This window comes from Pygocentrus nattereri, chromosome 20 (assembly GCF_015220715.1).
Source record: "Pygocentrus nattereri isolate fPygNat1 chromosome 20, fPygNat1.pri, whole genome shotgun sequence".
Lineage (NCBI taxonomy): Eukaryota > Metazoa > Chordata > Actinopteri > Characiformes > Serrasalmidae > Pygocentrus > Pygocentrus nattereri.
The window spans coordinates 15,487,960-15,515,689 of NC_051230.1; the positions used below are offsets into that span (position 1 = coordinate 15,487,960).

The 27,730-nt window shown below is 39.8% G+C and overlaps 2 protein-coding genes across 5 annotated transcripts; both read right to left on the reverse strand.

The window, feature by feature from the left end:
* Window positions 1–162: 162 nt before the first annotated feature.
* On the reverse strand, window positions 163–4,684 carry LOC108423611. 2 transcript variants are annotated; one of them, XM_017691013.2, is made up of 5 exons: window positions 4,415–4,684; window positions 4,234–4,332; window positions 3,568–4,086; window positions 2,769–2,972; window positions 163–2,552 (listed from the first exon to the last, which is right to left on the reverse strand). In XM_017691013.2, exons 1-5 carry the CDS (start codon window positions 4,419–4,421, stop codon window positions 868–870), a joined length of 2,514 nt encoding a protein of 837 aa, XP_017546502.1. In that variant the 5' UTR covers window positions 4,422–4,684; the 3' UTR covers window positions 163–867. The 2 variants fall into 2 exon arrangements, with proteins under 2 accessions (XP_017546502.1, XP_017546501.1); XM_017691012.2 differs by having other exon boundaries at window positions 164–2,594.
* A 632-nt stretch (window positions 4,685–5,316) lies between these two features.
* camsap1b (calmodulin regulated spectrin-associated protein 1b) lies at window positions 5,317–27,660 on the reverse strand. Of its 3 annotated transcripts, none has more exons than XM_017691011.2 (19): window positions 27,478–27,660; window positions 26,390–26,560; window positions 22,651–22,913; window positions 17,915–18,076; window positions 16,423–16,503; window positions 16,046–16,078; window positions 14,649–14,790; window positions 14,093–14,232; window positions 13,886–13,982; window positions 13,307–13,442; window positions 12,423–12,514; window positions 12,191–12,263; window positions 9,824–12,080; window positions 9,598–9,734; window positions 8,144–8,358; window positions 7,834–7,936; window positions 7,590–7,699; window positions 6,811–6,929; window positions 5,317–6,656 (listed from the first exon to the last, which is right to left on the reverse strand). In XM_017691011.2, exons 2-19 carry the CDS (start codon window positions 26,544–26,546, stop codon window positions 6,360–6,362), a joined length of 4,614 nt encoding a protein of 1,537 aa, XP_017546500.1. In that variant the 5' UTR covers window positions 26,547–26,560; window positions 27,478–27,660; the 3' UTR covers window positions 5,317–6,359. The 3 variants fall into 3 exon arrangements, with proteins under 3 accessions (XP_017546500.1, XP_017546498.1, XP_017546499.1); XM_017691009.2 differs by having other exon boundaries at window positions 13,274–13,442; XM_017691010.2 differs by lacking the exon at window positions 16,046–16,078 and having other exon boundaries at window positions 13,274–13,442.
* Between the last annotated feature and the right edge of the window lie 70 nt (window positions 27,661–27,730).

Here is a 27,730-nt window from a genome sequence, read left to right on the forward strand (position 1 = left end):
CACACACATCCCTGATACAAATAAAAAATGTAAACTTTGATTGGGCACCTACTGTTTATAAACAATTGAGCTGAAAGCGCAGTTAGAACTGTTAGAACTTATACCATAGGTGGGGTTAGTTGTAACAGAACTGCAATAACAAGTAAGCAATTAATTCAATAGAATGTTACACTGTTTGAAACTTAAAGACATAAAAATACAGACATCAAAATCTGATTAGTGAGAAATGATTTTTATTTTAAGTGCCTTGATACTGTGGGACACCTTCTGGGCTGGTTAAAGATGTACTGAACGGAACAGAAGGGTTTTGATGAATCGGTGCATAAAACCTTTATTTAGGAAGGCTTGTTAGACTGCATTACAACTAAACCTGCTGTGTGGAGGCTGCAATTCAGCCTGCCTAGCTCTCTCATTGCGAGTTGCTGATGTGCTTCAAAACATTTCTATATTAAAATAAAAAATAAAATTAAAAAAACCCTTAACTTGACCTTCATCTACATTCAGGTAACTTTAAATTACAAAACATGGTGAATCACCAGGCAATATCTGATTTCTGACTAAAACTGCAGATGACTTTATATATGCATATATTTGACGTTCATTATTTTTATTCTGTGCACACTATAAAAGATCATTCAGACAGAATATACTGAATACTATGAAACAGTAATAAAGTATGCTATAAAAGTAAATAATTCTGCAACTGGAATACTTCTAATAACCTTTTATAAGTGCTCAAATGAATTCTACATTTAATTCTGTAATTTCCTTATTTTTTTAACAGTTGTGTTTTAAATTCTACGATAAAAATAATAATATCCATGTTGCTTCTGGTGTATTTTTCAATTTACAGTGTGAAGAGCAAATTTAATGACTCTTTCCTGATGGTTTATGTTTTTGCTTGTTCATGTGGCTCTGCCTCCACCGCTCTCGTGTCCAGCGACCATGGTTCTCCACAACCTCATGCAAAAGATCTATGAAGGCATATTCATTATCCACTAGCAAGCTGTCATCACTAGGAGAACCTCCTGAAGGGGGCACTCTTGAGCCAGATCCTGAATGTTCCCTTGGTCCTTTTAGTGCTGGTCTTCCTTCCTTGTCTCTTATCCTGGACTGCCTCTCTGATTTAGATACCATCTGCTCACTTTTGGGAGTCTGATCCTTCTTCCTTGTCTGACTGCCTCTTTTCACAATATGAGACTCTTCACTGGGATTCACCGATTCTTCATCGTGCATCTCCTCAGATAGTGGACTGCTATGGACCAAGTCTTTACTGTTTAAAAGAGGATTATGGTTAATAATACCACACTGAGCTTCAATTAATTTAGCAGAATTCTGAGCTGAGTTGGGCAGGTTTTGAATGTAAGAGTTGGCAACTGACTCTGAAATTTCCTTCAAAAGTTCCACGGTCTTGATATCTGTAGCGTCTTGTCTTGCTGATTTGTGTATGGTGTTTGAGCCAGAGCAACTACCTTGCAGGACACCTTCTGGGCTGGCTGAAGATATGCTTGATGGAAATATGTTGACTTGATGCTGCACAATATCCTCTGGGCTGGTTGAAGAGGTACTGAATGGGAATGTGCCATTTTGATGCTGGCACCCAGTGACAAAAACGAGTTTGGGTAAAACGCTGAGGATTTGCTGATTTTGGGCCCACTGCTTTTTCCACTGAACAGCTGTAGGAGGCCAGGTCAGTATTCTTCTAATGGGCCTTGAAGGCACCAGTTGAGTGGAAGCTTCAGTTGGAATCTGATTTAGAATTTGGCTTTCTGGATCAGTCCCAATGGTGAGGTAAGGTATGGTCTCAGAATCCTCACAAGGCTGGAAACAATCATCACTGCCTGGCTGAGATAGTTCATGTCTTGCTAAAGAGGATATCAAATTATCTTTAAATTCTTCCTCACTGACCACAGTATCATCATCGTTGTGCAGAAATTCCTGTTTTTTGGCATTTTCCTCCACCAAACCCATCATCTGGTTCTCCTTGTGCTTTTCTCTCCTTTCTAAAGTGGTAATAAATTCATCTCCACCACCATCTACTTTCTCGACCTTTAGATGTTTCCTTTCCATTTTCTGCAGCTCACCTTCGGTTCCACACTCTTGTTCCTCACTGGCTTCCATCATCCCATCAAGAAACATCTCGTAATTGTCCTTCTCATTTGCACACATTTCTTCATGCTTTATCTGTTTCAGTTCTTTCTGGTCTTCCACTTTAGTCTCTAGCTGTCTACCAAAGACGTCAGTTCTAGAGAGCACAGGTCCAGCTGATTTGGCTCGGTTATTTCTGTCTCCGTTTTGACATATTCCTGTGCCGTAAATCTGGTAAACCTGTGACATCTTCTCAGCGTTAAGCACTGTCTGATCCAGCCTTTGCACAACTTCAGTTCTGTAATATGGTTTCTTGATCAGGTCAGAAACAAGAAGTTGGGCATTTTTAGGACGTTCTAGTGCTTCACTACAGTCTGACTGAGCTTGATTTCCACATTCTGGCCCCTCTGGAGAAGGTCTGATGGTCTGTAGATGTTTCTGCTCTCGTTTTCTGTGGTACAAAACTGACAAAACACAGATGACAAGTACCAGGGCACAAAGTACCACTGGCAGAAGATAATTAGTATTTCTCATATCCCATGGTTTAATTTACTTGTCTAAAATATACATCAGTGTAAACCACAAATTAAAACTGTACTGTGCAGCAAATACATGTGATCCTATTTTATGTGCACATCATGTGTATCGTGTCATTCCAGTGATCAAGTAAGAAAACTTACCTAACAAACTGATAAGAACAGACAAATTAATGTGTGGTTGAACTGGTGTTGGTTTCAGGGTGTGACTGCTTCCAGTTGTGAGGTCTACTGCAGTGAGGTGTTCTACACATTTGGACACATTCCACACAGGCACTCCCCTCAGACATGATGGAGTGTCACAGAGCACCTCCATCTCATTCTCCAGCAAAGAGGCCCTTTGGAGTTCTACACACAACACAAAGAGGTTGGCACTACAAGACATTAGAAAATAAAACTAATGCACAATTAACTGAACTACACCCATTTAACAATTTAATAGGTGCTGCATCTATCTTGCAACTATACACATAAATAATTGTACAATAAGGTAAGTGTGTCTAATAGGGATAAAACAATACAATAATACTGTATCGCAGCAAACCCTATCCTATTACTGTATCACTACTAGCATCTAGGTCTCAAATGCAAAATGGACATTATACTGATTAATACGAAAGTAGATAATTTACTTACATCCTCAGAAGAAACATCTTTTGCACCAAGATTTAACAGTTATCTTTGAATACTATTCCAATCTGCTTGCACTCATAGGACTGATCTACTTGTGGGGATCCAACACAACAAACAATATAAAATGTTCCTCCAGATATTGCATGCAATACACATTTCCACCAGAGAGGTCCAAATCCCCAAATGTTACACAGTGCTACTTAAATACATGACATTGACACATGAAAACAGCCAATCAGCTTTAAAAACTGGAATTATCCATTCTCTTTATATACATATATCTCAAATAAAATATAAAAATCATGTTCACCTCTTATGTAGTCATTAAACTCAGTGTAGGAGCAGTTCCAGGGGTTTCCATTCAAACAGATCTTGGTGTTATTGACTGCACGAAGAGTTTCCACACTCAGATAACTCAGCTTATTGTTGGAAAGGTCCAGATGGCTCAGGATACTCAGGGAGTGAAAAGTACCAGTGCTGATGGTTTGGATCTGGTTCTGCGACAGGTTTAGTTTGAGGAGCCCCAACAGGCCATGGAAGGCATCGTCATTCAAAGATGCGATCCTGTTACTTGACAAGTTGAAGTCTTCTAGCACCTCTCTGTGGGTGAACCAGGCTGATGTGACTAGGGAAATGTCATTACCATGCAAATTGAGCATCTTCAGGTTTTGAAACTTGTCAAAGGCTCCTGCTGCTATAGCTGTGATTCCATTTTTTTCCATTGTGAGACTGGTGACAGACGCAAGATGTGTGTTGTTGAACACCGTTGAATTGATCTCTCCCACATTGCTCACCCAGAGTACCAGAGAGCTCATGTCAGCAGGATAGCCTTGAAGAGGATATACATATGAACTTAAAATGTACCTTTGCAGGTATCAGGTTTAAGCCAATATATTTAAGATATTTCTGACTAAAACATCACATCTGAACCACTGAAAAAGTTGTTGCCCCACTTGAAAACAGTAAAACAACTTACTTGTTGGTATCTCCTTACACACATAACCCAGTCTTGGCAGGCAGCTTTCAGTTAATGCAAAGTCGAAACTTTGTAAAAGTCCGCAGACCAGAAGAAAAGCTGTGGAGAGAGTAAATATTCACCAGTACTTTTTTGGTTTAGTCTCTTATACCATGAAATTGGAGTGGAAATTGGCACTCACCTTTCATTTTTTATATGATCCTGAAATTCTAAAAGTCTGTCCAGCTACCAACCAGCAACTACTTGATATCAGAAGCCACTCACTGACAATAAACTTAAAAGTTGCCATGGTACATGTGCGTCTTCAGGAGACCGTCAAGGATACAACAACTGCCACTGAAGCGTGGCTCAAAGGTGTTCCAGTTGGGTAAAGTTGGCAGACACCATGTCAGACCCACAGGAGCTACATCTCTGGACACGTGTGACTTTCAAACAATGCATGAAAAATAAAATGAAAAATAAACAAACAATAGTAGAAGAAATAAAAAAAAAAAAGTGTAAAAAAAATAGCTGATAATGCTCATTAATGGGTATCTATTAGAATTCAGAAAAACAAAAAGCAAATAATAAAAAAGAGCATGATAAACCAAATGATGAAAATGAGTTTATTTAATTATTTATTAAATTTTCAGTGCTTTTGTTTAAAATAAATAATGGTATGTGAAGAAAGTAAAATGACCAAGCATGAAAAGTACAGTGTTTTTTTTTTTTTAAAGAACTGTGACCAACATCAGTACAATCTTTTAGTTTATATATATATATATATATATATATATATATATATATATATATATATATATATATAAATAAACAGACAACATACAAAACCGCTCTTAGAAAGTAAACAAATGCAACAACTTATTAATCTACAAATCTATTGTCTACTTTTTGGAAAACAGTAGTTTAAGAGCCTTTTAGGGGCCAATAGTTTGCTCATCAGTGTTAAATCTTAGTGTATGTTTAAAGTTGTTTTGGAAGTGTCATATGCAGTTGAACCACTTTATGCCATTACTTTATAAGCACAATAGTCTACCGCTTCCTTCTCTAACTAAGTGTATGAAAGTTAAAGTGCATGTGCAACACTATTTTGTTCTTGACACCAAACTCAAGGCTTCAGTGTTTTTTTTTTTTTTCAAACATTTAAAACAAAGATGTGGCAGTGTTGACACTTTTTTTCTTCCTGTCTCGAAGGAATGTTTTAAACACAGGTAAATAATTAGACAGCAACTGCAAAGGAAGTAACCGATTATGAATATATTAAATACTGTCATTCAAACCGTTTACAGCGACACTCTTCAGAACAGAGCATGCTGCTCTTTTGCATGAGAGACAAAGCTCCAGAGCCGACATCACTCATGGTTACATTGCATGATAAAAGCACTAAAACATGATCATGAGTGCACCATTTTACAGGACACGGCTGTCCAGTGGAGAAATCACTACCTCTACCATTAGAATAGTAGCAAAACAAGAGCATCCGAGACATGTACCAAAGCCTATTCCATTCCCTATTTAAAAGGTCCATTGCAGGTCTATACACCAGTGCTACAAATGATTTGCTTTTAAAGCGCTGAATAAATAGACGATAGTACCACGATGCGTGAAGGCCAACAATACGTATGACTGGGATTGTCCCAGTGACACAGAGGAGACAGTTCAGAGCAGCATGTTTTTTGGGGACGAAAAAAAAAAAAAAAAAAAAAAAGGCAAAATCGGCAAATACCTTTCTACATGAATTTTTGGGTTATGATCTTCAGATGCAGCAGACCTTGCTTAGATGCAGCAGTCTCTCAGTCTGTTTTACAGAAAAGAGACAACACCTCTGCCCATCAGAGACAAAAGCTCTGCTGCAAGTGAGTTGCCAAACTGAAAAAGATTTCAAGTAACAAGAACTCAATCAATAAAAAATGCCACAGGCTGCAGATAGAGGACAAACCCCAAATAGACCAAGTGAAGAGCATGTTGGCCGTCTGTCCGTTCACTCACATTCATTCACACATAGCCATTGTTTCATTACAGCACAAGCGGAAAGAAGTTGATTGTGGACACTTCTGTGGTCTTTCTGTAATTACAGTAAGCACATATGAGCACCTCTTGACTACAGCTCCCACAAAATGTGTTGGACTTCACTTTCCACTCTTCTTTGGCACCGCGGGCCTCTTGGCCTGCCAAAGGTGATTGTGGATCGTCAGGGCATCAACACTGACAGATATAGTCTTGGCAGGTATGACAGTGAACTGCTTGCGGTCAGAGCTGTACTTGTACAGTTTGTCAATCATCTTCTTGGTGATACTCTTAGGCCCTGTTCCAGTGAGTTTGTGAATTTCCTCTGTGTCTGGGAAGTACGAGTAAAGCGCCCGGAACTGGCAGCCTCCATCACGGAAAAGAATCATCAAGTGGTTCGATTCACACTTCTCAAGTTCCTGCAAACAAATGCAAGCTAATTATTTCTCAGAAGATCCAGCCTACTTGGTCACATATACGCTGCACTGGAGGATGCAACACATACATTTCTGTAATGTGAAGTATAATAGCAGTGACTCATTTTCAAGCCGAAGCTTTAGGAAGGTAACAAACCTCAAGGATGGAGTTCTTCTGTGGTTCATTTACTTTCCCTGCCAAGCAGCAATGAGAGATGGCATTGTGGATTATCGGCTTATTAGACTTTGCACTTGGCTCCTTGAAAAGTTTAGGCCCTGTGGTGGGGGGGTTAAATAAATAAAATTTTAAAATGTGAGTAAAATTAAATAAATAAAAAATATCCTTTTAAATAAATAGAATATCCTTTTCAGCATATGAAATGTTAAAGGGGATAACAGCATGGTTTCCATCCAGCTGAATAACAGATATCGCAAAAACCTTTAATCTCTGTTCAATAGAATAAAACTCTCACATTTGTAAAAACACTTCTGAGAAATGTGGAGTGGGTTTACAGAAGAATCTTTAATGTTGAACAACTTGTCATTGCTATATGGCTATATGTTATATCGTAAGAGCACAGAGACAGAACACACTGGCAAGCATGGGCATGGAAACAGCTCAGGAAATGTTCATTAATAAGTTTATTAGTCAGTCCAACAACTATTCTATTCATTTTTCCCCCACGTATTTTATTTAGCAAATACATTTCCATTGTAATCCATTGTAATTGATCACATTTCTCTATATTCTCAAAAAATTTTGCCACCTCAATTGAGCACACAACTATCTGAATTTTGTTGTTTTTTAAGCACATTTCCAACAAGCCTTTTTTATTTGATACATCAGAATAAGCTGGCAAAAATGTTAATGGAAACCTACAGTCCATCTATAAAATTGTTCAATTTATTCTACAAATACAAGGGGAGATATCTTACCAGTATATTCTGCCATAGATGTCGAAGTAATGGAAGACGCAGTCGAGCCGTTGTCCCAGTCCCGCTCTGTAGTTCGACTGAAACCAGAAAATGACTCTACCGATTCCCCCCTGTTCATGGAAAGAACACGCCAATAAGAGCAATAGTGTTCAGCTACATTTAGAGGTCACCGTCTGGATTAGTGGATTGATTTTGGACATTAATTAAAACTACACAGGCACAGCCACACATGTGCATAGCTTACCGCTGAGATCCTGCACCCCCTGAGTTAACACTGTCTGCCTCAGTGGTGGCCACAGAGGCCAGTGAGAGATTAGAGCCAGACTGGGCGCTGGCAAGGTTCTCATCTGGGAAGAGGAAATAATTAAAACATAAAACTTACCATTAAATGTGCAATAATTAATAAAGAGCCCCCCTAATTAAACCAGATTTGGCATTAACACAGTTTAGCAAAACTATATGAATCACATGTATTTGGGAGTTAGTTAAGGATCTTAACTAGAATTGTTCTAATTTATTTAACTCTTCCAAAGAGCAACAGCAAGGATGCTTACTGGCAGGGGAACATTTTGGGAGTGTGTCAGTAGAACGCTCTTCCCTCAACACAGACTTCGGTCTTTGTTTCTTGGGCTTCGGTTTGGGTTTAGGCTTGGGCTGTTCCTGTTCCTCAAACATCTCTTGCTGTTTCCTTCGCAGGTATTCTTGCTTTATTAACTCTCGTCTCGCTTTCTCTTCTTCCTTTCTCATCCGATCCTCTTCAGCTTTCCGCCTGGAAAAATTTGGTTTTCCTTTACAATTGTGCCATACATTTTTAACATGTCTAAGAAGTCATTAAAAGAAGCATTTTTGCACATCAGAAGCCATTCTTCTATAATAATCTGTTGGACTTGACTCCAACACCTTGAACAAGATGTTTGACCAGAGTACAATTCCAATTTCAATATACATACCAAATGTAATGTTTTGGGAATAGGTTACCATGATATTATTATCATTATATTGGCTATCCTACATTCATTCATCAACAGAACAGCTATGGAATGCAAGATTTTCACCACTGAAACTTTGAGGGCCAAAAGAAAAAGACAGCTGAATATTTCGAGTGAAAATCCAAAGATTCCTTATGGCTACAACAATGTGTCGAGTTGTAAGCCTTTCAGACAAATTATTTTAATGGTAATGCACCATTAAGCAGCAAATCAAAAGTGAAAAGGTCAGCTGTGTGGAACTATTTCACTGTGTCTACATTATCACAGCGATTTGTAATCATTGATCAACTATAAAAAGAGGGTATAACATCCACTTCTCTATTGCAGATTTGATAGCACTTGAAAAAAAACTGACACCTCACATTATGCGAACAGAAAAACAGAGGCAAACAGGAAAGTCCTTAGGGGCAAGCCAATGCTAAGCAGAGCAAGTTTTTTAAAAAATTACCAAAAAAAAAAAATAATTCAACAACCATGCCAACATGTAAAGTAATATTTCCTTGAATTCACTGAAATTCAATGACCAACTGTTGTCTGTTGTTGAGGATGTCGGACTATGCAACACATACTGTATTTCAGTATGCATCATTAGTAAATTTTAGCAAGTTTATGTGAACTGCTTTTATCTATTGTCAACTTTTATGTGGCTTTCGATTCAGCATTCTGAACTGTGGTTATAGCCATGGATTTTCATCAGTCCATCATTCAGAGCCATTTTATCACCTTCCGGTTTGATCAGGTCATGTATTCTCTCCTTTGCAAAAAAGTTCTCCAACTGTTTTTTTTTTTTTAAACATAATTTTAAAACTCCATTTGCATTGTATTAAAATTTTATGCTGAAAAAACCCACAGTAATGCTACAAAATTACTTGTTTGTTAAAGCCAAACAAAAAAAAAAAAAAACATTAACTTCCATTACTCATGAAAAATGTTTTTCCTTCTCTGGTACCATTGGAGAAATGAGGCTAGCAGTGGCAATATGCATAAGTGGTGTGAGGCACTACAGAAGTTTGCAGTACCTGGCTTCATCCCTCTTAAGCTCGCTCTCCATCTCTAGCTGCTGCTTGCGGAGCCGAGCCTCCTCTGCCTTCTTCTGTTGTTTCAGAAGAAATGCGGCCCGCTTTTTGGCCATTTCATCCTCAGCCTTCTGTTCATCCTGTAGCCCAAAAATATTCAAAAGAACACATGAAACATTTTCAGCATCATTTCATTTTATCTAGGGTGGAATGGAACACAAGCCTATACCTTGAAGAAGAAGCCCATGCCCGTTTTCTTTTCTCCATCTACTACATCTGTGGTGACGTCTAACGTGTTGGAACTTCCATCATCTGACTGGGCTGCCAAGTCTGATAAATCCACTTCTATTAGATTAGCCTTGCTCTTTGTGCTGTCCTCAGACAAGGCCTTTTCACCCTGAGGACAACTGTCAAAGGTTGCATCAGGGTCCCTTGCTGTACTAGACACATCTTCATTAAACGTCACTCCCAGGGCCATAGAACTTGGCTCCCGTGAGACACTACGCAAGTTGGCCTCATCATGAAGATGGAAGGCAGTGTTCTTCAGGGTCCCCTCATCCTGGGTGACTGTCTCATAGTCCGCTCTGGGGGTCCTGCCCCCTGGACTGGCTCTAGCAGTAGGACTGTCAACAGGAGTAGGGGTAGATACTTTCTGCCCTTTGCTGTGCTCCTTCGACAACTTCAGCTCAGACGGTTTGGAGCGGGAGCGGGCTGAGCTAAGCTTTGGGGGCTTCCGGACTACAGGGCTGCCACTTGGCTCCACAAAATGGATAGCAGCTCGGACCTTTGGTTCAGATAAAATTCCATGGTCACCATTAGGCGGTGGGGCAGCACCTGGTGGGGACTGGATGTTCTGTTTCATGAGGAGGTCCTGCTGGAGTGACAGCTGCATCATCTGCTGCTGAATGCTGCTGATAGCATCATTGAGCATTTCTATGGAGCGGTTACACTCATTGAGGTCTATTTCCTCATCTACATCTAAGGCACTAGGGGGCATGGCAGCTGCACTATCCCATTCAAGGGATGCCTTCTCTGGCTCTTCAGTGCCTTTCTCTCCATCCCTCATTGCATCAAGACAGGAGTCATCTTTTGAGGACTTCTCTTTTTCCCCATTAAGCTTCTGGTTATCTTTCAAGTGATCTGTTTTCAGGGGCTGAGGGAGCGTGTCACTCTTCCCTTTTTTAACAATGTGAAGAAAGGCAGCTTTCCCAAGTTTGAGCCTTTGCCTAGCACACAAGACCTCCATCTTCTTCTTTTGTGTTTCGATGGCGCGGCGTTTTTCTTCAAGCTGCATGTGCAGTTGCACAAGTTCTGAAGCCAGCATATTTACATTGTCCTTGCCCTGCTGTATAGGACTCTGGTCCCTCTTCATCCTCCAGGAGGTAAGGGGAATAGTGCAGCTCTCTGAGCCATCCGGCGTGGTCCTTTGCGAGCTGCTGGTGCTAGAGCGGATGTCTTGATTACTGCCAAACTTCTGCATTTTCCGTTCCGCAAAACTGGTCATTCGCACACTGCCACTTGCCACACTGCTCACCTGTGACTGAACACTGAGACCAGGGCTAGAGCACCTGCTTCCTTCATCCTTATCTTCATGCTCCTTTACGTTCATGTCCTCTCGCAGCTTTGCCGATTCCACATCCTCTTCATACAACTGCCTCTTTTGTGGATGCAGCTCTTTGGTTAGTTCTGCATCCTGCTCTTCAATTGTCTCCACAGTCTCTGTATCAGAGTCAGGCAGAATGCCCCAGGCCTGGACAGGCCTCTTGTCCTCAGGCACAGAAGAATGCAGGTAAAACCCTGAAGACTGTTCAGCAGGGGGCTCAACGCTGCTGGTGACCATGGGTCTGAAGGCTTGAGTCTGCCCAGGAGCTGGAGGCACAGAGTCATTGGATTTGGGCTCAGAAGTTATTTCAAGCTCAGAACTGGAGCCAGCATTGAAGGTTCGGTTAAGGCTGTGCGGAGGTCTTCGCCTAGCTGAGGAACTGGGTCCATCTCCTCCACCAACTCTCCGTCCTATTCCACGCTGTCTTGATTCCCCAGACTCTTCTTCCTTGTTCAGGCATATGGACTTTTCTTTTGCTGGTTTCAGGACAGCAGGCATCAATGGCTCCAGATAGAAACTGGCAGTTCGGGAATCTGCACTGGCTTCCTCTTGCCTTGCCCAGGTGCTTGTTTTAGCAGCAGGGGTGGCAGATTGGCACTCTAGTTCCCCACAGTTTGCTAAAGTACTGTCATTCTTTGATGACTCTGCCCTGATAACGGTTACCATCACATCCTCATCCATGTTGACATTTCCCAACAGCCCATGACCATTGACCCGCCGAATACCACCCTGGCTTGGATGGCTCTGATGCTTGGGTGTGACAGTGGAGGCTAGGCTGTCCTCACTGATGGAGCACGTCAGACTAGCACTGTCGCCTGAGGCCAAGTCTGCATCGCTATCCGTGGCACAGTGGAGAACGTAGCGATTCAGCTGGGACAATGGCCTAGTTCAAATTACAGTTGAAACAAGTCAAATGTGGATCAAATAATTAACAATGAACACTCAATTAATGTAAAGTAAAACCACAACAATACAGAATACACTTTCCTGTACCTCTGTCTTTTGTCTGACCAAGCCACAGACCCCCGACTTTCTTGTGTGAGTGAATTTGATCGATTTCGACAGGCTGTTAAGAAAGCACAAGACAATGTGATCAACCAGTGCAGCTCTTCTTGTACACAGACCATAGCTTATTTCCTGTTAGTTTGCCAGTCAAACATGGAAAAGCTAAAACAGTTTTACAAAAGCATGTATATATGGATAGCTTGTGTTTTTAGAGTCTTACCTGAAGCATCCTCTCCTTGCTGAGCTTTCTGCTGCCTCTGTCTCAGAGGCAGGAGTGGATGTGAAGGGCTAAAGCTGGAACTCCCCTTGTTACTGAAACAGAAAGCAGTGGGCACTGTTGGCAGGCTTCCATAACACAAAAATCAGGGCAAATGACATTCAAGTCTACTGGAGTGCCAAATTTAATCTTAACTGACACTATGCATTTTCCATGTGGCTGGAGAAATATAGACAAGCAGTGTTAGGAATGACTGCCCTAATTAATGCCATTAGTTAAATGTAAACCTCTCAACCTGTAATTCCACCAAAAACCTACAGTCTAGACCAAGAAATCAGGATCATTCAATCAATTTCATGCAAATGTTTTTCCAAGCTCCCGGCACTGCACTGAGGCCTGCCACAAAAAAAAGCAACACTATTCCCTATTAAGTCATACAGGGAAGTAAACTCCCTGCAGGCATTATGCTGTCGGACTGACCCAGTAAAACCTTCACGGGCTTCATCAAACCCAAAAAGATCACAAGTAATAAAGTATGTTTTTAAAAACTGAGAAAAAGCTACATGACCCCAAATACCAGTCATTAAATATTTCTCCAAGACCTCATTAACACACCTCACAATCATCACAATCCTATAATTCTGGTCACATTTTGACACAAAAGGTCTAAATACAACAGAACATTGTTTCAACATTTTACATAATGCTTTTTCAAAAAGCTTGCAGACCTGCTGACATAGGAAAAAAGGCAAAACTGTCTGCCAACCGCACAAAAAACATCAACTTTGATACACTATAAAAAATGTTCAGATGAAAGCTTTTGCATGAAGGAAAGGAGGGCTTTTAAGACTTACAAATGATCAGATTCCTCAGGGTGCAGGAAGTACCTGTTACACACTTCTGGACTGTTTGGGACAGGGTGAGAAGGATCAGCAACGCCAGGTGAAACCAGGAAGCTCCGCTTGGTAGCATTAGAGATGGGCACAGAGGGCCGGGAACTCTTGGACTGAGTCATTGCTCTTGCTGTGTGGGGGACATTGGTTAAATCATTAGATATATAAATAAAACAATGATTCTGAAAAACATTAAGATTAAGTGTGATGCACATTAGCCAAGCACCAACTAGGTCACAGCTTTATGGGTATAACTGGATATAATAAGATATCTGAAAAAGTTAAGGGTGTGTCCTTTAGGGGTTGCATAGACTAGATGACTAATACAACCACTAGTAGGCACTGTGGGCAGCTGTCAATTTGTTGAGGACAGTCCCTGAATTTGGTGACAAAAACACAATCAATCAATAAAGAAATAGTGAACACAGGAGAACTAAACATTTGAAAAGTATGAATAATAACAACAACGATAATAATAATAATAATACAAACAAACAAACAAACAAACAAACAACAACAACAACAACAACAACAACAACAACAACAACAACAACAACATCATCATCATCTCACCATCCTTGAATTCCTGGACATCTCTTGGTTGGACAAACTCAGGTTTCACAATCTCAAACCACCAAAAAAGTTCAGCAATGAATACCATCACATTGTGCTGAGTAAAGAATTTGGAGGAATAAAATATTAGAGGATGAGTGTTTCACATGGGCCTATGCAAAAACACATTTGACAAAGGAGGAAGGAGATATGCATTTCATTTCTTACCTTGAGCACAAGAGGTGCATACAGCATGTCTTCTAGTGTTAAATAGAAACCTCTATTGAGGTACTCGTTGGCAAACTCTTTCAATAGCTGTATATTATACAAGCTGTCTGCTATTGAGGTGACCTCCTTCAGGCAAATATCTACACGTGATAGGAAAGATCAGGTGAGCAAACAAGTTTTCTAATGTGCTTGGTTAGTGACATTTATGAAATATATACAAGGCAGCACTTGAAGCCAATATTTACTTAACAGTTAAACTACTTGCAACCAAAACTTCCAAACAGCTACAAAAGCTGCACAGATGGGGAAAATAAGCACTAAGGTGAAAACAATAACCAATGGTATGAACAGGCAGGAAATGTTACAGTAAACAAAAATGGACATGGCATCCATTTTCCATTTTTAGATCCTTGATTTTTCTTTTTTTTTACACCGATCATATACTAAGCACAAATACCAAAGCCTGTGGATAAATGGGCAGGACAAAAGGAACCAGGGAAGACAGCTCTGCAACACACAGCTGAATCAGATTTAAATAACACTGTAGAATGCCTACCATCAAGCTTCATCAACTCAGGGCAGTAGTAGTGGACCACAGTCAGCAGGGCAGCACCATCACACACGTCCCTCATCAGATCTTCCAAAAGGGGGAAATGGGGTAGCTGGCGGCCCGAGGCGTGCTCCCGCCGGTAGCGCACCTGAACACGTGAGAGGATACAATGGTCCAAGTGGCTTGGCTAATGAATTCAGCTAAAACAATCCAGATTTGACATTCTAGATGCACCTAGAAGTGTATATGCCTCTTTCAAATACACAATTTTTTCATAAGTGATTTTTATAATAATAATTTTATTATTATATTATTTATATTATTATTTTTAATAATTATAATAATAAAAAAAAGGAATTTAATGTTCATAGTATTAATATGACTACCTAAAGCATCTAGCTTATAAGAATCTGTTATTAGTAAATTATACATAAAAAAGTTCTACAAAATTCAAGCCAAGGCAATAAGACAATACAATACATGGACATATTTCTTGTATGTCTTTTTTTCCCCTTTCTTTTTTTTTCCTTTTCTTTTCTTTTCTTTTTTTAAAGACAAAGTTTATTGAATAACACCCAGAGCAACTGACAAGACAACAGCATTGAAAACTTACAAAAGATACACAATATTTTCTACATGAAAAATTAATCAAGGCTGTCCATTCCATTGAGAGATGCTTTAATTCGTCAATTAGCATTTCAGCAATTTTAGAAAGCAATCAATGGCAATGTAGTCAGGCCAGATCAGGAACAGTCATCCGTGAGCTTACTAAAACAGCTTTCTAAAACACACACAAGCTAAGTCTAGCTAGATACATCACAGAGCAAGAGCTACAATACAGAGGATGAAATGAGTTTGGAATTAGTAGAGAATGGAGATGGAGGATGGAGGAGCATCATACCACATGTGGGTACTTCACAAGCTCCAGCATGCAATTGGCCAGCACAAGCATGAGATCAGGCTGGAGGGACAGATGTAGCAAAGTGAGAGGAGTGAGTGCATTATGAAAAACAGACAGGTTGTAAAGAAATGGAGACAGAAGAGAAGGCTACCGTGTACATTTCAGCACAGAAATAAAGAAAAGGGTTAAAGCTGGGGCGCCACAATGAGGGTTCAAACAAACAGTTTCTCATACATCCCCGTCTCTCTCTCTCACACACACACACACACACACACACACACACACAGGAATGTGTTAGCTCATACTGCGTGGGCTTAGGGGAGTGAAAGGGAGATTGTTCAGAGATTATTGGACAACGTGAGCCATTGGGCATTAGAAGTTCCCACTGTAATTCACTGCAAAGCCAAAAGAAGCGTGGCCTGGATGGTGAGGTATGTGCGCACACATCAACACATACTAATGCGTGCAGCGGTGGAGACGATTACACTGGCAGCCAACTTACAGGTACTAGCTTCCAATACCACTTTGAGGGAGACTATCCAAGTAGCAAGGGAGGAGGAGGTTAAAGGGAGAGAGACAGGAGGGGGAGCAGACAGGAATGTACGGTCAGAGAAGAAACAGAACTGACACCGCTAGCAGGCTCCAAAGAGAAAGAGACAGAGGGAAAGGGACTGGTGCTACTGGAGAACTTTCATATGCAATCTATTCTCTGTGATACAGTGAAGAGATTTTAGGCTGTACGCCAACATAGTCCAATGAGACAAAAGGCTATCTGATATTGCTCTGATATTAACATATTCCAGCACTGTACCTCCTTTAAAGTTACCAAAAAGAAAAACTGTCATGAAAATTTAAATTAAAAGCTTAAAATAATGATACCTTCTGGTGGCTAGGTGAATCCAGCAGATGCTGCTTTACTTTGTGTTCCTTTTCTGTGATCTCTCTCATTTTCAGGTTCACCTGGAGACCACAGAGATTTTATCAGAAGGCCATGCATGGATTACCTTTTCCAGGCTCTACACAATCTGTTTGTATTGGCAGCTTTCTCTGGCCTTGGCTCAAAAAGATCCAGTAGGGGGAAAGAGACATATCCTTTTATTTTTATACACATATGAAGTTTAGAAATAACCCCAGACTGAAGTACTTTGAATGGAATTAGTTTTACATGGGGAGGTAGAGTGATGTAATTAACATTTTATTTCAGTCCATGTAAATACCTTTTACAGACATGTTCTAGCATACGATTCTAGCTTTTACCTACTATTTAACAAAGCATATAAATAACTCTACCCCTTTTCAATAAATGGTCAAAATAACCATTACTGTGTTCAGTTCAGCCTCTGTATTGCCCCCTCTGCTTCAACTCTACTCCAGGACAGTATGGAGCAGATCAATACAGGAGTACGAATCTATATCACAATCAGTTATATGCAAACCAGTTAACCAATGTTAACAGTGCTCTGATGACAACACTTGCTTCATGCTGCACTGAAGAAAAATTATCCTGAAATATAATAAGCACATGGCAAAAACCTACTTGTAAGTTAACCAAATTGATGTCACTTCACTATCTACTGTTAGTTAAGGTTAGCTGTGTGAGAAAATGCAACAGTGCATCACATAATATTTTTTTTTAATTGCCTGTTTCTACAAGACATCACCACCACTATAATAATGCAAATTTCTGCTAGCCTGTCTGTGCAGTTTTGTAATGTTATATAAGCACCAAGCTAACAATGGTGAATGTTTGCTGTACTGGGTTTAATATATATATTATATTAAACCATTATAGACAAACAATTCCAATTAAATTATGTTTAGACATAATCTGCTTGCATACAGACAGAAGTACTGTGCAGTGAACTTTTCAGGTGTCAAGAATGCATGAAACAATTACATATCACCATCCTTGTAATTGACAAAGGTTTCATATCCTGTGTGAAATGGTCATAAACATTACAGACATTCTGTACTAAAAGGTTAAATTATATTACCCCACCTTCTCATGTAAAACTACTTTAATCCGTTCCATATAGTTACTCAACACAAGTAAGCTAGTGCACGTTTGTTTAATATTAGAAATGAACATTTAATCTCTGGTTTATCTGAACAAATTTCCCTGTGGAAAAATTATACTTAAAACAGTATTACTCTCTCCAGGTTTGTCTATCCAATTTCAATCTTTATCTGTGCACATCCAAAACACATTTACAAAGCATAGCAATAACTACTCAATTCTCAACACACTGGAATACTACATATGTACTAATAAATCCCAATCACTGCTTTGCAAAACTTAAAAGTAATTTGCAAAGACAAATAGCTTTACACTGAAACCTTCTTGTGTGTTGACAAATACTCAGGCACTCACCTTGTTAATCCAGAAGATCATGGCATCCTCCAGATCAAAGGGGAGCTCCTTTGAGGCACTGAATGTGGAGAAGCGTTTGACACAAGTCACCACCTTCTCAATGCTGATCATCTCCACTGTGTAGGCCATCATCAGGGCATCAATCATGGGCATGTGGGAGCTCTATAAGACAAGTTCAGAAAAACTGGATTTATTAGATTTCACACTAATGTGGAGCATCTCCTCTCACACACTCAGATCATATTCCATAAAAAACAAAAACAAACAAGGAGCTCTCAGGCAAGCCATGACACTACTCTGTTGAATACATATGACCACAGAGGCACAAAATATTCATAGACAAGAGCTCACAATTGAATTCTAAAGTAATTCAGGTTATATGGATGGTATGCTCTGATAGTTAAATACAAGACAGATCCAACAAGAGCAGCCTTGAAAAAAAAAAAAAAAAACCTCAATGCTGTTCTTGTAAGTTGAGCATAGTAACTGGGCCACAAACAACCCAAATTAACACCAAACATTCTGTTCTTGGTGGATGTAATCCTATTTAGCCCAATTAAGGTCAGGCTCTCATTAACAAATGACAAACAAAATACCAACTAATGGCTATGACACTCAAAAAGTGAACGTGAGCTCAGATTTTAGAAGCAATAACTTTATCCCAGAATGTTATCCTTAAAATGAGAGAAGCACTAAAATTTCAGTCATTAGAAATTCTTGCTATAATAGTTAAAAATGGCACTTTCAGTTTTTGCCCAAAAGAGAAAATAGGGAGAAAAGATTTTGAGGGAAAAAGGGCCAAAATCTAAGCTATTACAAATAAAATAAGAAAAAATAAAGTAAGAAGCAATAAAAACACTATCAAAAGGAGGTCAATGCCCAATTACTTCTCCACCACAGGTTTGAGACCACTGGTAAACTGCTCAATATGCAGAATACAGCAGCGCAACAGAAGCTAAAAAGAAGGTCCTGTAGCAGCTTCTTTAGCCATAAATAAATATATAAATGTTCTGTGTGTTCTATGTACCACATTATTTGTAAGTCGCTTTGGATAAAAGCATCTGCTAAATGTAATGTAATAATGTAATAAATAATAATAAAAAAACACCCACAATAAATAAACCAATCAAACACAAGAGGCAAAGTACAACAATTAACTACAATAAATAAATAAATAAATAAATAAATCAACCATTATCTGTTGTTGAGGGAGCTAGTTTTTGCTGCAGATACTGTAGTGCACTAAAATCATTTTACTATGTTTATTTTCTACACATTTTTATTCATTAATGACAAAATCAGAACACTAATACATGAACAGTCTATAGCTTTTGTTCTACAACCCCCCAAACATAAACACACGAGACCAGTCCTTTAACCTTTCTTTCTCTGAGGGTGTGTGTAGCTGATCACTGCCTCACTCCCAGAGCTAGACTGTCTGCAGGCATCAGCTCCACCACAAAGCCCCTCCTGTTACCATGGAAACCCCTTGCCCAGTCATGCACTGGCTTCTTCTTCTCTCTAGGTTGCACAAACAGCGCACTCCAGTTGGATTGGGCCTCTACTCCAGACAACTGTATGGGCCTGCTTAATGCTGCATTTCTGGGAGATTAGCGCTTGATCCTGACAATGAGCAAGACATCTTGACAAATCAGCTGACAGAGGAGCATGGCTATGGAGATGGCTGGTTGCCAGGGTAACAACAGTAAAATCACAGCAGGTTTGACTACCCAGGGAGCCCTCAGGGCCCTTACCAAGCTAGGAGACTATATAAGGTAAAACTGTGAACATGACAAGTGAGAGTCAAAAATTAGTGTGGCACTAATATGGGAATTGTAGACTAATGCCAATATTCAGTATTTTTCGCATACATATTTGCAAATGTTGATAGACAAACAACTACAAAAACTAGAGATATGGATTACATTTATCTAGATTAGCATTGCAGAGAAATTATTATTCCAATATTATTGTGCATTGCTATAGACACTGCCTCATCAATATCGTTCTGAAACAATCCCAAAAATGTTATCAAAGTAATGAACAAACCAGCAGTGAGGATGAGAACAAAATAGGAAGCAGAATCAAATGGAATTAATGAGCAGTTACATAATTGCATTAGGCTTTTATACAACTTCAACAGGCTAGCTGAAAGTCAATAGCTGATCAATAGGTCTTAAATTGACTGGCAAATACCCCCAAAACACTGTATAACATCTGGTTAGTTCATAATGCTCAAAGGAGGCAAAATGCTGGTCGCAACCTGGTGATATTTAAGCATGTCTTTAGACCAAAGTGATCTATGGCTAGAGTAATGTAGTCACCCCATGTCTCAGGAGGAACAGGAGGATATATATATATATATATATATATATATATATATATATATATATATATATATATATATATATATATATATATATATATATATATATATATACATACATACATACATACATACATACATACATACACACACACACACACACACACACACTGCTTGCAAAGATTCTCTAGAATGGCACATTAAACTACTCTGGATAGCTTTGCTTACATCTTAATCTAGCTTTGCAGAATTTTTGGAGAAAAAGAAAGAAAAAAAACAAAAAAAAAAAACAAAAACAAACAAAAAAAAACAACAACAAAAAAAAAAACAGTGGAACCCCTGTCACAAAGGATTCTGTGAATTTCTTTAAAAGTATTCTCCATGTCCCATCTCCACCCTGATATACTGTCTGGCTTCAAAACATTCTTATAGCAGTGCTATTTTTACTAGGGTCATGCTTGGAGCAGGCTTCCTCACATGAAACATCTTTCCCCACCATATCATTAACTTTGGCTTACTGATGTGGTTCCATCAATGCGGTTAAAAATCAAAAGAGAATTTCATACATCACCTTTATAAATGTAGACTACAGTAACAGCAGCTAAATTAACACAGTAAGCTTAAACCATTTAACTATTTTAACAAGAATATATCTATGTGCTACAAGTGTGATTTTACCAAACTAAAACCACATATAAAATAAAGCATTAGCTGGCTATGCAATTTTATTTAACACGGCCTTGGAGTGAGCAACATTGCAGCGGAGAAGAGTGGGTTTTGTTTCACATCAAAGAAGCACTTCTGTACAGCTGTACAGTAGTTTTTGCCCTCATCTGTGTTGTTCAACAACAATTTGCAAGATTATGAGTACAGGATCACAGTACTGGACTGATACCCAATACCAGTAACAATACTGATGCATTGCTACTGGAGAGAAGTCACTGAAGAAAGCTGCTGTGAATCATGACTAATGCCGGCCTTATACTAAACAAGTGCAAGTCAGAAAATGCATGCATGAGTGCTTGAAATCTTTGTGTTTAAAAAAAGGCAAATGTGCTCCATTTTAAACAAATAATCATACTAACCTAAGAATGTAAACTGTCTGTTTTCATCTTAAATTCGCTGAGCCTGTAACAGTGACTTAAGGAAATGTGTAGAAGTCTTTAAGAATGGCATTACTGAAGATGCCCCCCCCCCCCCCCCCCTTTGTTTCTTTTTTAGCTCTTTTACACTTATAGCTCACAACACCCAATCAACAATGCTGAATCGCTTTCATTTTTATGTTAAGTTAAAAAGTAACTGCACATTTTACAGGTTCATTAAAAATACTGAGTGATGTGCCAGATTATTCAGCTCTACAATGAACCAGGCTGAGCCCCAGATCTTCGAATGCCCAGCATTTCTTCTCATTTGTACCACTTATTAATTTCCCCATTTGTACCACTTATAAATTTCCTCCAGGTGCAGGAAATAATCTCCAAAAATCTAGTTGCAGTCTTGCAAATAGTGACCCTGCAAGATCCCCAGTCTTTGCAAAAATCATAGTCTGTGACTAAAACCTGTGACCTTCTGAGTCTGTAAGTTAATAGCAGCTTCACAGGCAATATTTGCTCACTTGTGCAGACTTTTTTTTCTGTGTCTGGAAAGCTGCTCTTGCTTGCCTGCAACCATGCCACTATTAGCAGTAGCGTACCAGCCTAATGGGTCTGTGTGTTCTCTTAAAGCAACCCAATGAAAGCTCAGCGAGTTATGCTGTAGGCAAACTGACCTTGACTGTATGTGATAATTGTGCTTGTGCAACTTGTATCCCTGGTGTCCATACAAAGCAAATATCATTCAGTCACACACACACACACACCTTGGAACAATTAGGTTGTCAAACAGGTTGATATGCATTACACTCCACAAAGCCTTGCATAGGGTGTGGGCTAAATGAGAAACATTTGCATGTAAAGGGATAAAACCACAAGTGGGTGGACAGTGCTGAATCACCAACACTTTCAATTTCCTTTCACTAAAGCAGAAGATTGCTGCAGGCTGAAAAACAGATGGAAATCAATGCCATTCCCTTGTTCTCTAGTTTTAGTAGAAGCTCCTGCTTTGAGGTTTTGCACAAAGGTGGTGGATACGCACTACTGGGCTAAAGAGATTCAGGAGATACACACACAAGTTTTCTTTTGTCTGCCTTGTCAGTTTGCAGATAAGGCATCTAGAACAGGAAGAGTTCCTCAGATTGCAGCATATATCCTGACAGTGTAACTCCACATTTCCTGCCAAGTCTTCTAACTAAAGTATGTTACATCTCACTCATGAGTTTCAGTGGTTTTGCAGTACAACAAATGCTGAAAAAAATCCATTCAAAAGCATTCGACCCAGCATTTCAGCTGCACTCAACTCTCTTCATGCTCACCATTTTAATGGGCTGACAAGTGAGGTCCGCCTCTGTGACAGGCGTGTCATCACCCTCCATAACGTAGATGCCTTTCCGGGACAGGGCCTGAATGACCGACTGATGGGACTGAAGAGAGGCCACCTGGTCTCCTTTGAGGATGAGGCAACATACACGACAATAGAGCTCACAGGACAGCAAGAGTCGGATCACGGGGGGTTTTATATGCTCCTGGTCATACTGGTCGGTGTAGAAAGGGTCCCGCAGGTCCTCAGGGATATGATCTAAAAGGAGGAAACGGAAAAAATTAGAAACAGAAGCAGTTGAAAAGGTTATCAGATGTCAAGGAAGCATAAAGCAGTTAAGATACTGATTATTGTCCCACTGAAACAGTATCCAATTTTCCAAGTAGAGCAGCATTTAGGCTCCAAGGTAAATTAAGTCAGAGATCACAGGGTGCAACTGGGGAGCCATAAATAACAGGTAGTTCCATGTGAGGACAGATTGAGAGCCAATGCATATAGCACTATGTGAATGATTAAATCACTGAGACTGAGCCATGCCTTGTTTTCCTGACTGGCTGGGGGATTGCTGATCTGTAAGGGTTACCAAACCAAGTGAGGGTATGAAAACAAAGTCGTGCTGCCATGCTTCATGTTTTAGAGATCCCACGTTGTTACCGATGAGCTGTGGCAAGTGGGGTCTGGCTGCAAACATACCATTCAAATATGTAACTGAAATTAAGCCAAAACTGCCCTTCACTTTGCATGGCATGGCACCATCTTCCTCCTCCCAGAAGCACAAATAACAACCAGATCCAAGGGTACCATTCTGCTGCATTTCTGATGGTACCAATTAGCCCTCATGCATGCATGTACAAACACCTGACCCCTCTGGTGTACCATGTAAAAAAAAATGCTTTGCTTCCTGCCTGCTTGTCTGACATGTACATGGGACATAGTAAAGAGCTGGTATACAAGAACCTAAACAAGGCATGAATGACAAATCGCATAGCTACTATTTTTTTTTCTTTTTTTGCAGTGACAATACAAAATAAAGTATTTTAGCAAAAGGTCATTAAAAATCGACTGCACTCAATTTTCCCCATGTAACTTGTCTAAGGTCAGTGGTCAGTCTTGTCAATGTGAACAACAAAATCCCACAGCTTCATGAGCAGCGTTTCAGCCATTGTCCACTTGTCAGACAGCCAAGAAATACAGTGCATGAAACAGCTTTAAGATCAGCCCCTCTCAAACATTAAAAAAAAATTATAAAAGACTCCTGCTGCATCAGCAAGCTCTCAACCATCCCCCAGCAGCCAAACAGTTCAGTATACTTGGCCCGGATTTTAAAAACCCTTAAAAGGAAGAATAGACTAGCATAGGAGGATAGCAAATTCATCATCTGCATGGACGCCAATTACCATTTTACATGCTCAAAAAGATTAGGGTCATGTATGCATAACAGCACAACCTGGCCATCATGGGGAATCAATGTTAGTCTAAGGCTATAAATTGCAGGCATGGCTTGCAGCATTAAAGATAAAAAATAGCACTCTTTTTGTTTGGAAGAAGAGGACTTTTGAGAAAAAAAAATAAAGAGAAACGCAACTTTTGGGAAAGCAACAAGATACTGTATTTTAACTACAGTTTCGGAAATTCAAAAAACTTACACTGCATCACGGATAAGCCCCTCAGGTCTCTTCAGAGGGTCTTTAATTTGCCACCTTTAGCTGAAATATTGTTAACAATTGTTATCTTGGTGATGCTATCAGCGCAAAGGGGAGAAAGGTTTTAGCTAGACACATCCCTACTTCAATTACTAATTTTTTCCCTCTTATAAGTTCTAGAGTTTGCGAATTTCATTTGCCATGACTAAACCAATCTGTTTAACATACAATGTCTGCAGCATGAAGACATCTTCACACAAAATATCAAATATTGTGTTGAATCTTGACCTCAAAACCATAAACTGTGCCCTGAAACCTGAAAACATAGTTATTGCCACACACCATAATAACAAATACAGCCGACACAACCATCACTAACTTCAACACAAATTAATTATTGATAAACAGAGAAACCACGTCTTGAGTGGAATTAGGTCAGCTGTCTCAGAGACTAAAGGTTTCCTAGCCAGTGATAACAGAGAGCTCCCCTTCACTGTACAGCATGGGACTAGCTGTAATCATAACATGCTTGAGTACACTAGCCACAGGATCCACTTTCCATGGTGAAGACTTGAACACAGTGCTGCAGTGGGACTCATATGCACAAGCTTAATACAAACCTATTGTTTAATGTGTCCACAGACCATGAAACACTACTGACTTTAGAAAAGGTTTACCCTACTCAAACTTCCATCTGTGTTGAAAATAGCAAGAAATCAATGTCTAATGCCTGCAGTGACATTTGCCCAAGCTCTGCTCTGCCTGTGTATAACAGACCTGTGTTGTCCAGTGCCAGGAAAAGAACTAAAAATATACTCTGTGCAACAGTGCTGCTGGTTAATGCTGTAGTCCAGAGTTAGTGCAGAGAGAGTCACACTGCCGTGTTAAATTTACAAGAGGGCAACAGAAGGGTCAACAGACTTCAAGAGTTTGGATCTACAAATTGTAGTAAACAACAATCTGATTTTCCATACAGACAACATCAGATTAGCAACAACCATTTCAAAAAGAACTGCAAACTTCTGACTATGTTATTTATTTAGTAGCATAAATAAGACTGCATCCAAGTTTTTAAAGAGTTGTTAGATTGACTCACTCACCGTGAGGCTAATATGAGGAATTAGGAATAACAAGGTTTATTAAGTCAGGGATCCTTAATCTACTATGGACAAAATTGCCCCTCCTCCTCCTCTGCTTGTATATACAATCTTGGATACTTGCAAAAGTCAAACACCATAATTACTGATAGAGGAAATGGCCTCTCAGCCTCATTTCACTGCACTACATCAGCCTGATGGAAATTTCTTAAAGCCATAACTATTCCAAGGCTAAAAACAAACAAACAAAAAACAAAAAACAACACAAAATGCACTGTGGTCAGGTACTAATTCTATGCAACCACGATCACTATAATGGAGTGAAATTAACTGAATAGGTGCCATAAACTGAACATCTTTCGCACATAGACTTATGTTCCCTCTGTACTTGTTAGAGAAGTACAAATGCATTCAACAGGCCTGAAATGCAGCTAGTGAGCTACTGGGAGACTGTACTTCCACATCACTTGCTAAATTTTCATCATGAGCTTTGCAAATGTAACTAATGCTGTTGATCCTAACTGCCAAGTTCTGAATCAGTGGACAGAAGCTACTGTTACGCTCACATCCTGAACTTTGCCTGCATTGACCCAGTTAACCCACTGATGGCTTAGGACCGGTTTGGAAATAATAACTGTAAAAACCATGTGACCAAAAGGAATGTCTACAACAATTTAGTATAAAGAAAGGGCTTTCCATCTGTTATGGTGACCAAATATGGTAGACTGGATGTATTCTGAGATAGCTATGTTATTATGCAATGAAGATATGATGACAGAGAAAATAAGCAGTCATAGAAACTTGGTTAACTCAGCAACAAGTAAAGACGACGCTGATCTCATGCATTTTACATGGATTCTAAAACACAATCTACTTCTGCGGCTGACTAGTTAGCATACTCAAGTCTTGGCTGCCAGTCGTGTCATTTCTTAACCACTCAGCTTGGATATGAATCAAGGCCGTATGCTAACTGAGATGACAGAAAATAGCTTACCGATTCCGTAAGCTTTAGCAAATAGCCAACGTAAGTTGGCCGCGATTTTTGCCCTCGCTGAATCGTACATTTCCAGCGGTGTAACCTCCAACGCCTCGCATGTCGTGTCCATCTTTCTCCGGGTGCTGTCCCCTCCAGCACCCAAGTCCACGTCCATCCTGAGGCCACTGCCTACAACAAACGATTGTCCAAAACGTTAGCACACTGCCCTTTTTTACTGTCTCAGAAGAACTTGACTTCCATCTCCATTCTTTATATAGAATAACGGATCCACGTAGGTAAAGCAGCGTTTCTGTATGGGATAATAACGTTACTGGTGTCGGTTAGCTAACGCTACCACAGCGATATGCAAATAGACTATTCAGCTAGATTAGCCAGCTAGCTAGCTAGCTAACCCAGCTATCCTATCTATCAAGCTAGTTGAACAAACCAAATGATACAAATTTCACAAAGGTATACCGACTTACGGATAAACAGTATTTTAAAAGATGAAATTCCAGTGAAGTGGACTAGTAACTAGCTAGCTAACTAGCTAATTTGCGATGAACGTTAGCTTAACGCTAGTTAAGCTAATCATGTCGCCCAGGCTAACTGGCCAGCCAGGTGTCTAGTCAGCTAATAGCCTGAAACTAGAACTCAAGACTCTGAATGAAATCACTTTGTTAGCCGAACAGCTAGTTAGCATGGCTGCATAAAAACCAAGTTAACGTTATTTAGCCTTAAATTGATAATACTAGCTTGCATGTTGCCCCATTTTCGCAGAAATTTTAACCTTATATGCAAGACTATGCGCACCGACAATAAACGACCACTGGACGTTGCCAGGTGAATAAAGAGTGTTAGCGTTAACCAACTACCTAAAGTAACCTAACTAACCGTGTTAGTTAGTTAAGGTAGACAGGGGAAATACTGCTAGTCCGTAGTATTAATAACGTTAACCTGCTCGTTAAACCCAGCAAACTGCTAGCGTTTTGCAGGCTAGTTTATCTTACAGTGAGCACGCTAAAGCTAAACGGACAATAACAGCAGTAAGAGTGTGCCGAAAAGAGCTCGGTTATCTTCGCTAGCACAGCACTGTATCTGCGTACCGTAGACTTGATGCTATATCAGCAATCCAACTTTAGAAATCCGTCGGTTAAGAGTGATACCATCGGAGAAAGCAAGCCAGGGGAACTCATAGAGACCCGCTGGTCCGAATCGACAGCGGCGGAGATGTAGCGGGTGACCGTCTCCTCCCAGCAGCGCTATAGCAGCAGCAGAAACACACGGAGTGAACAAGCCTAACAACCGCGCCTCCAGAGGCTGACATTCAAAATGTAACCGACCACCAGGATTCAAATT

Bases quoted from the DNA above. Each gene is read 5' to 3' on its own strand.
- LOC108423611 (XM_017691012.2), bottom strand. The intron at 2,973-3,567 runs GTGAACATGATT...TGTTGTGTGTAG, and splicing joins GTTTAATGACTACATAAGAG to AACTCCAAAGGGCCTCTTTG. The intron at 2,595-2,768 runs GTAAGTTTTCTT...ATCTTCTGCCAG, and splicing joins TGTTCTTATCAGTTTGTTAG to TGGTACTTTGTGCCCTGGTA.
- camsap1b (XM_017691009.2), bottom strand. From the start codon at position 26,546: ATGGACGTGGACTTGGGTGCTGGAGGGGACAGCACCCGGAGAAAGATG. The intron at 16,079-16,422 runs GTATCATTATTT...CTACTTGGATAG, and splicing joins ATTCACCTAGCCACCAGAAG to TCTCCCTCAAAGTGGTATTG. The intron at 7,937-8,143 runs GTAAGCATCCTT...TCCTCTTCCCAG, and splicing joins CCCAAAATGTTCCCCTGCCA to ATGAGAACCTTGCCAGCGCC.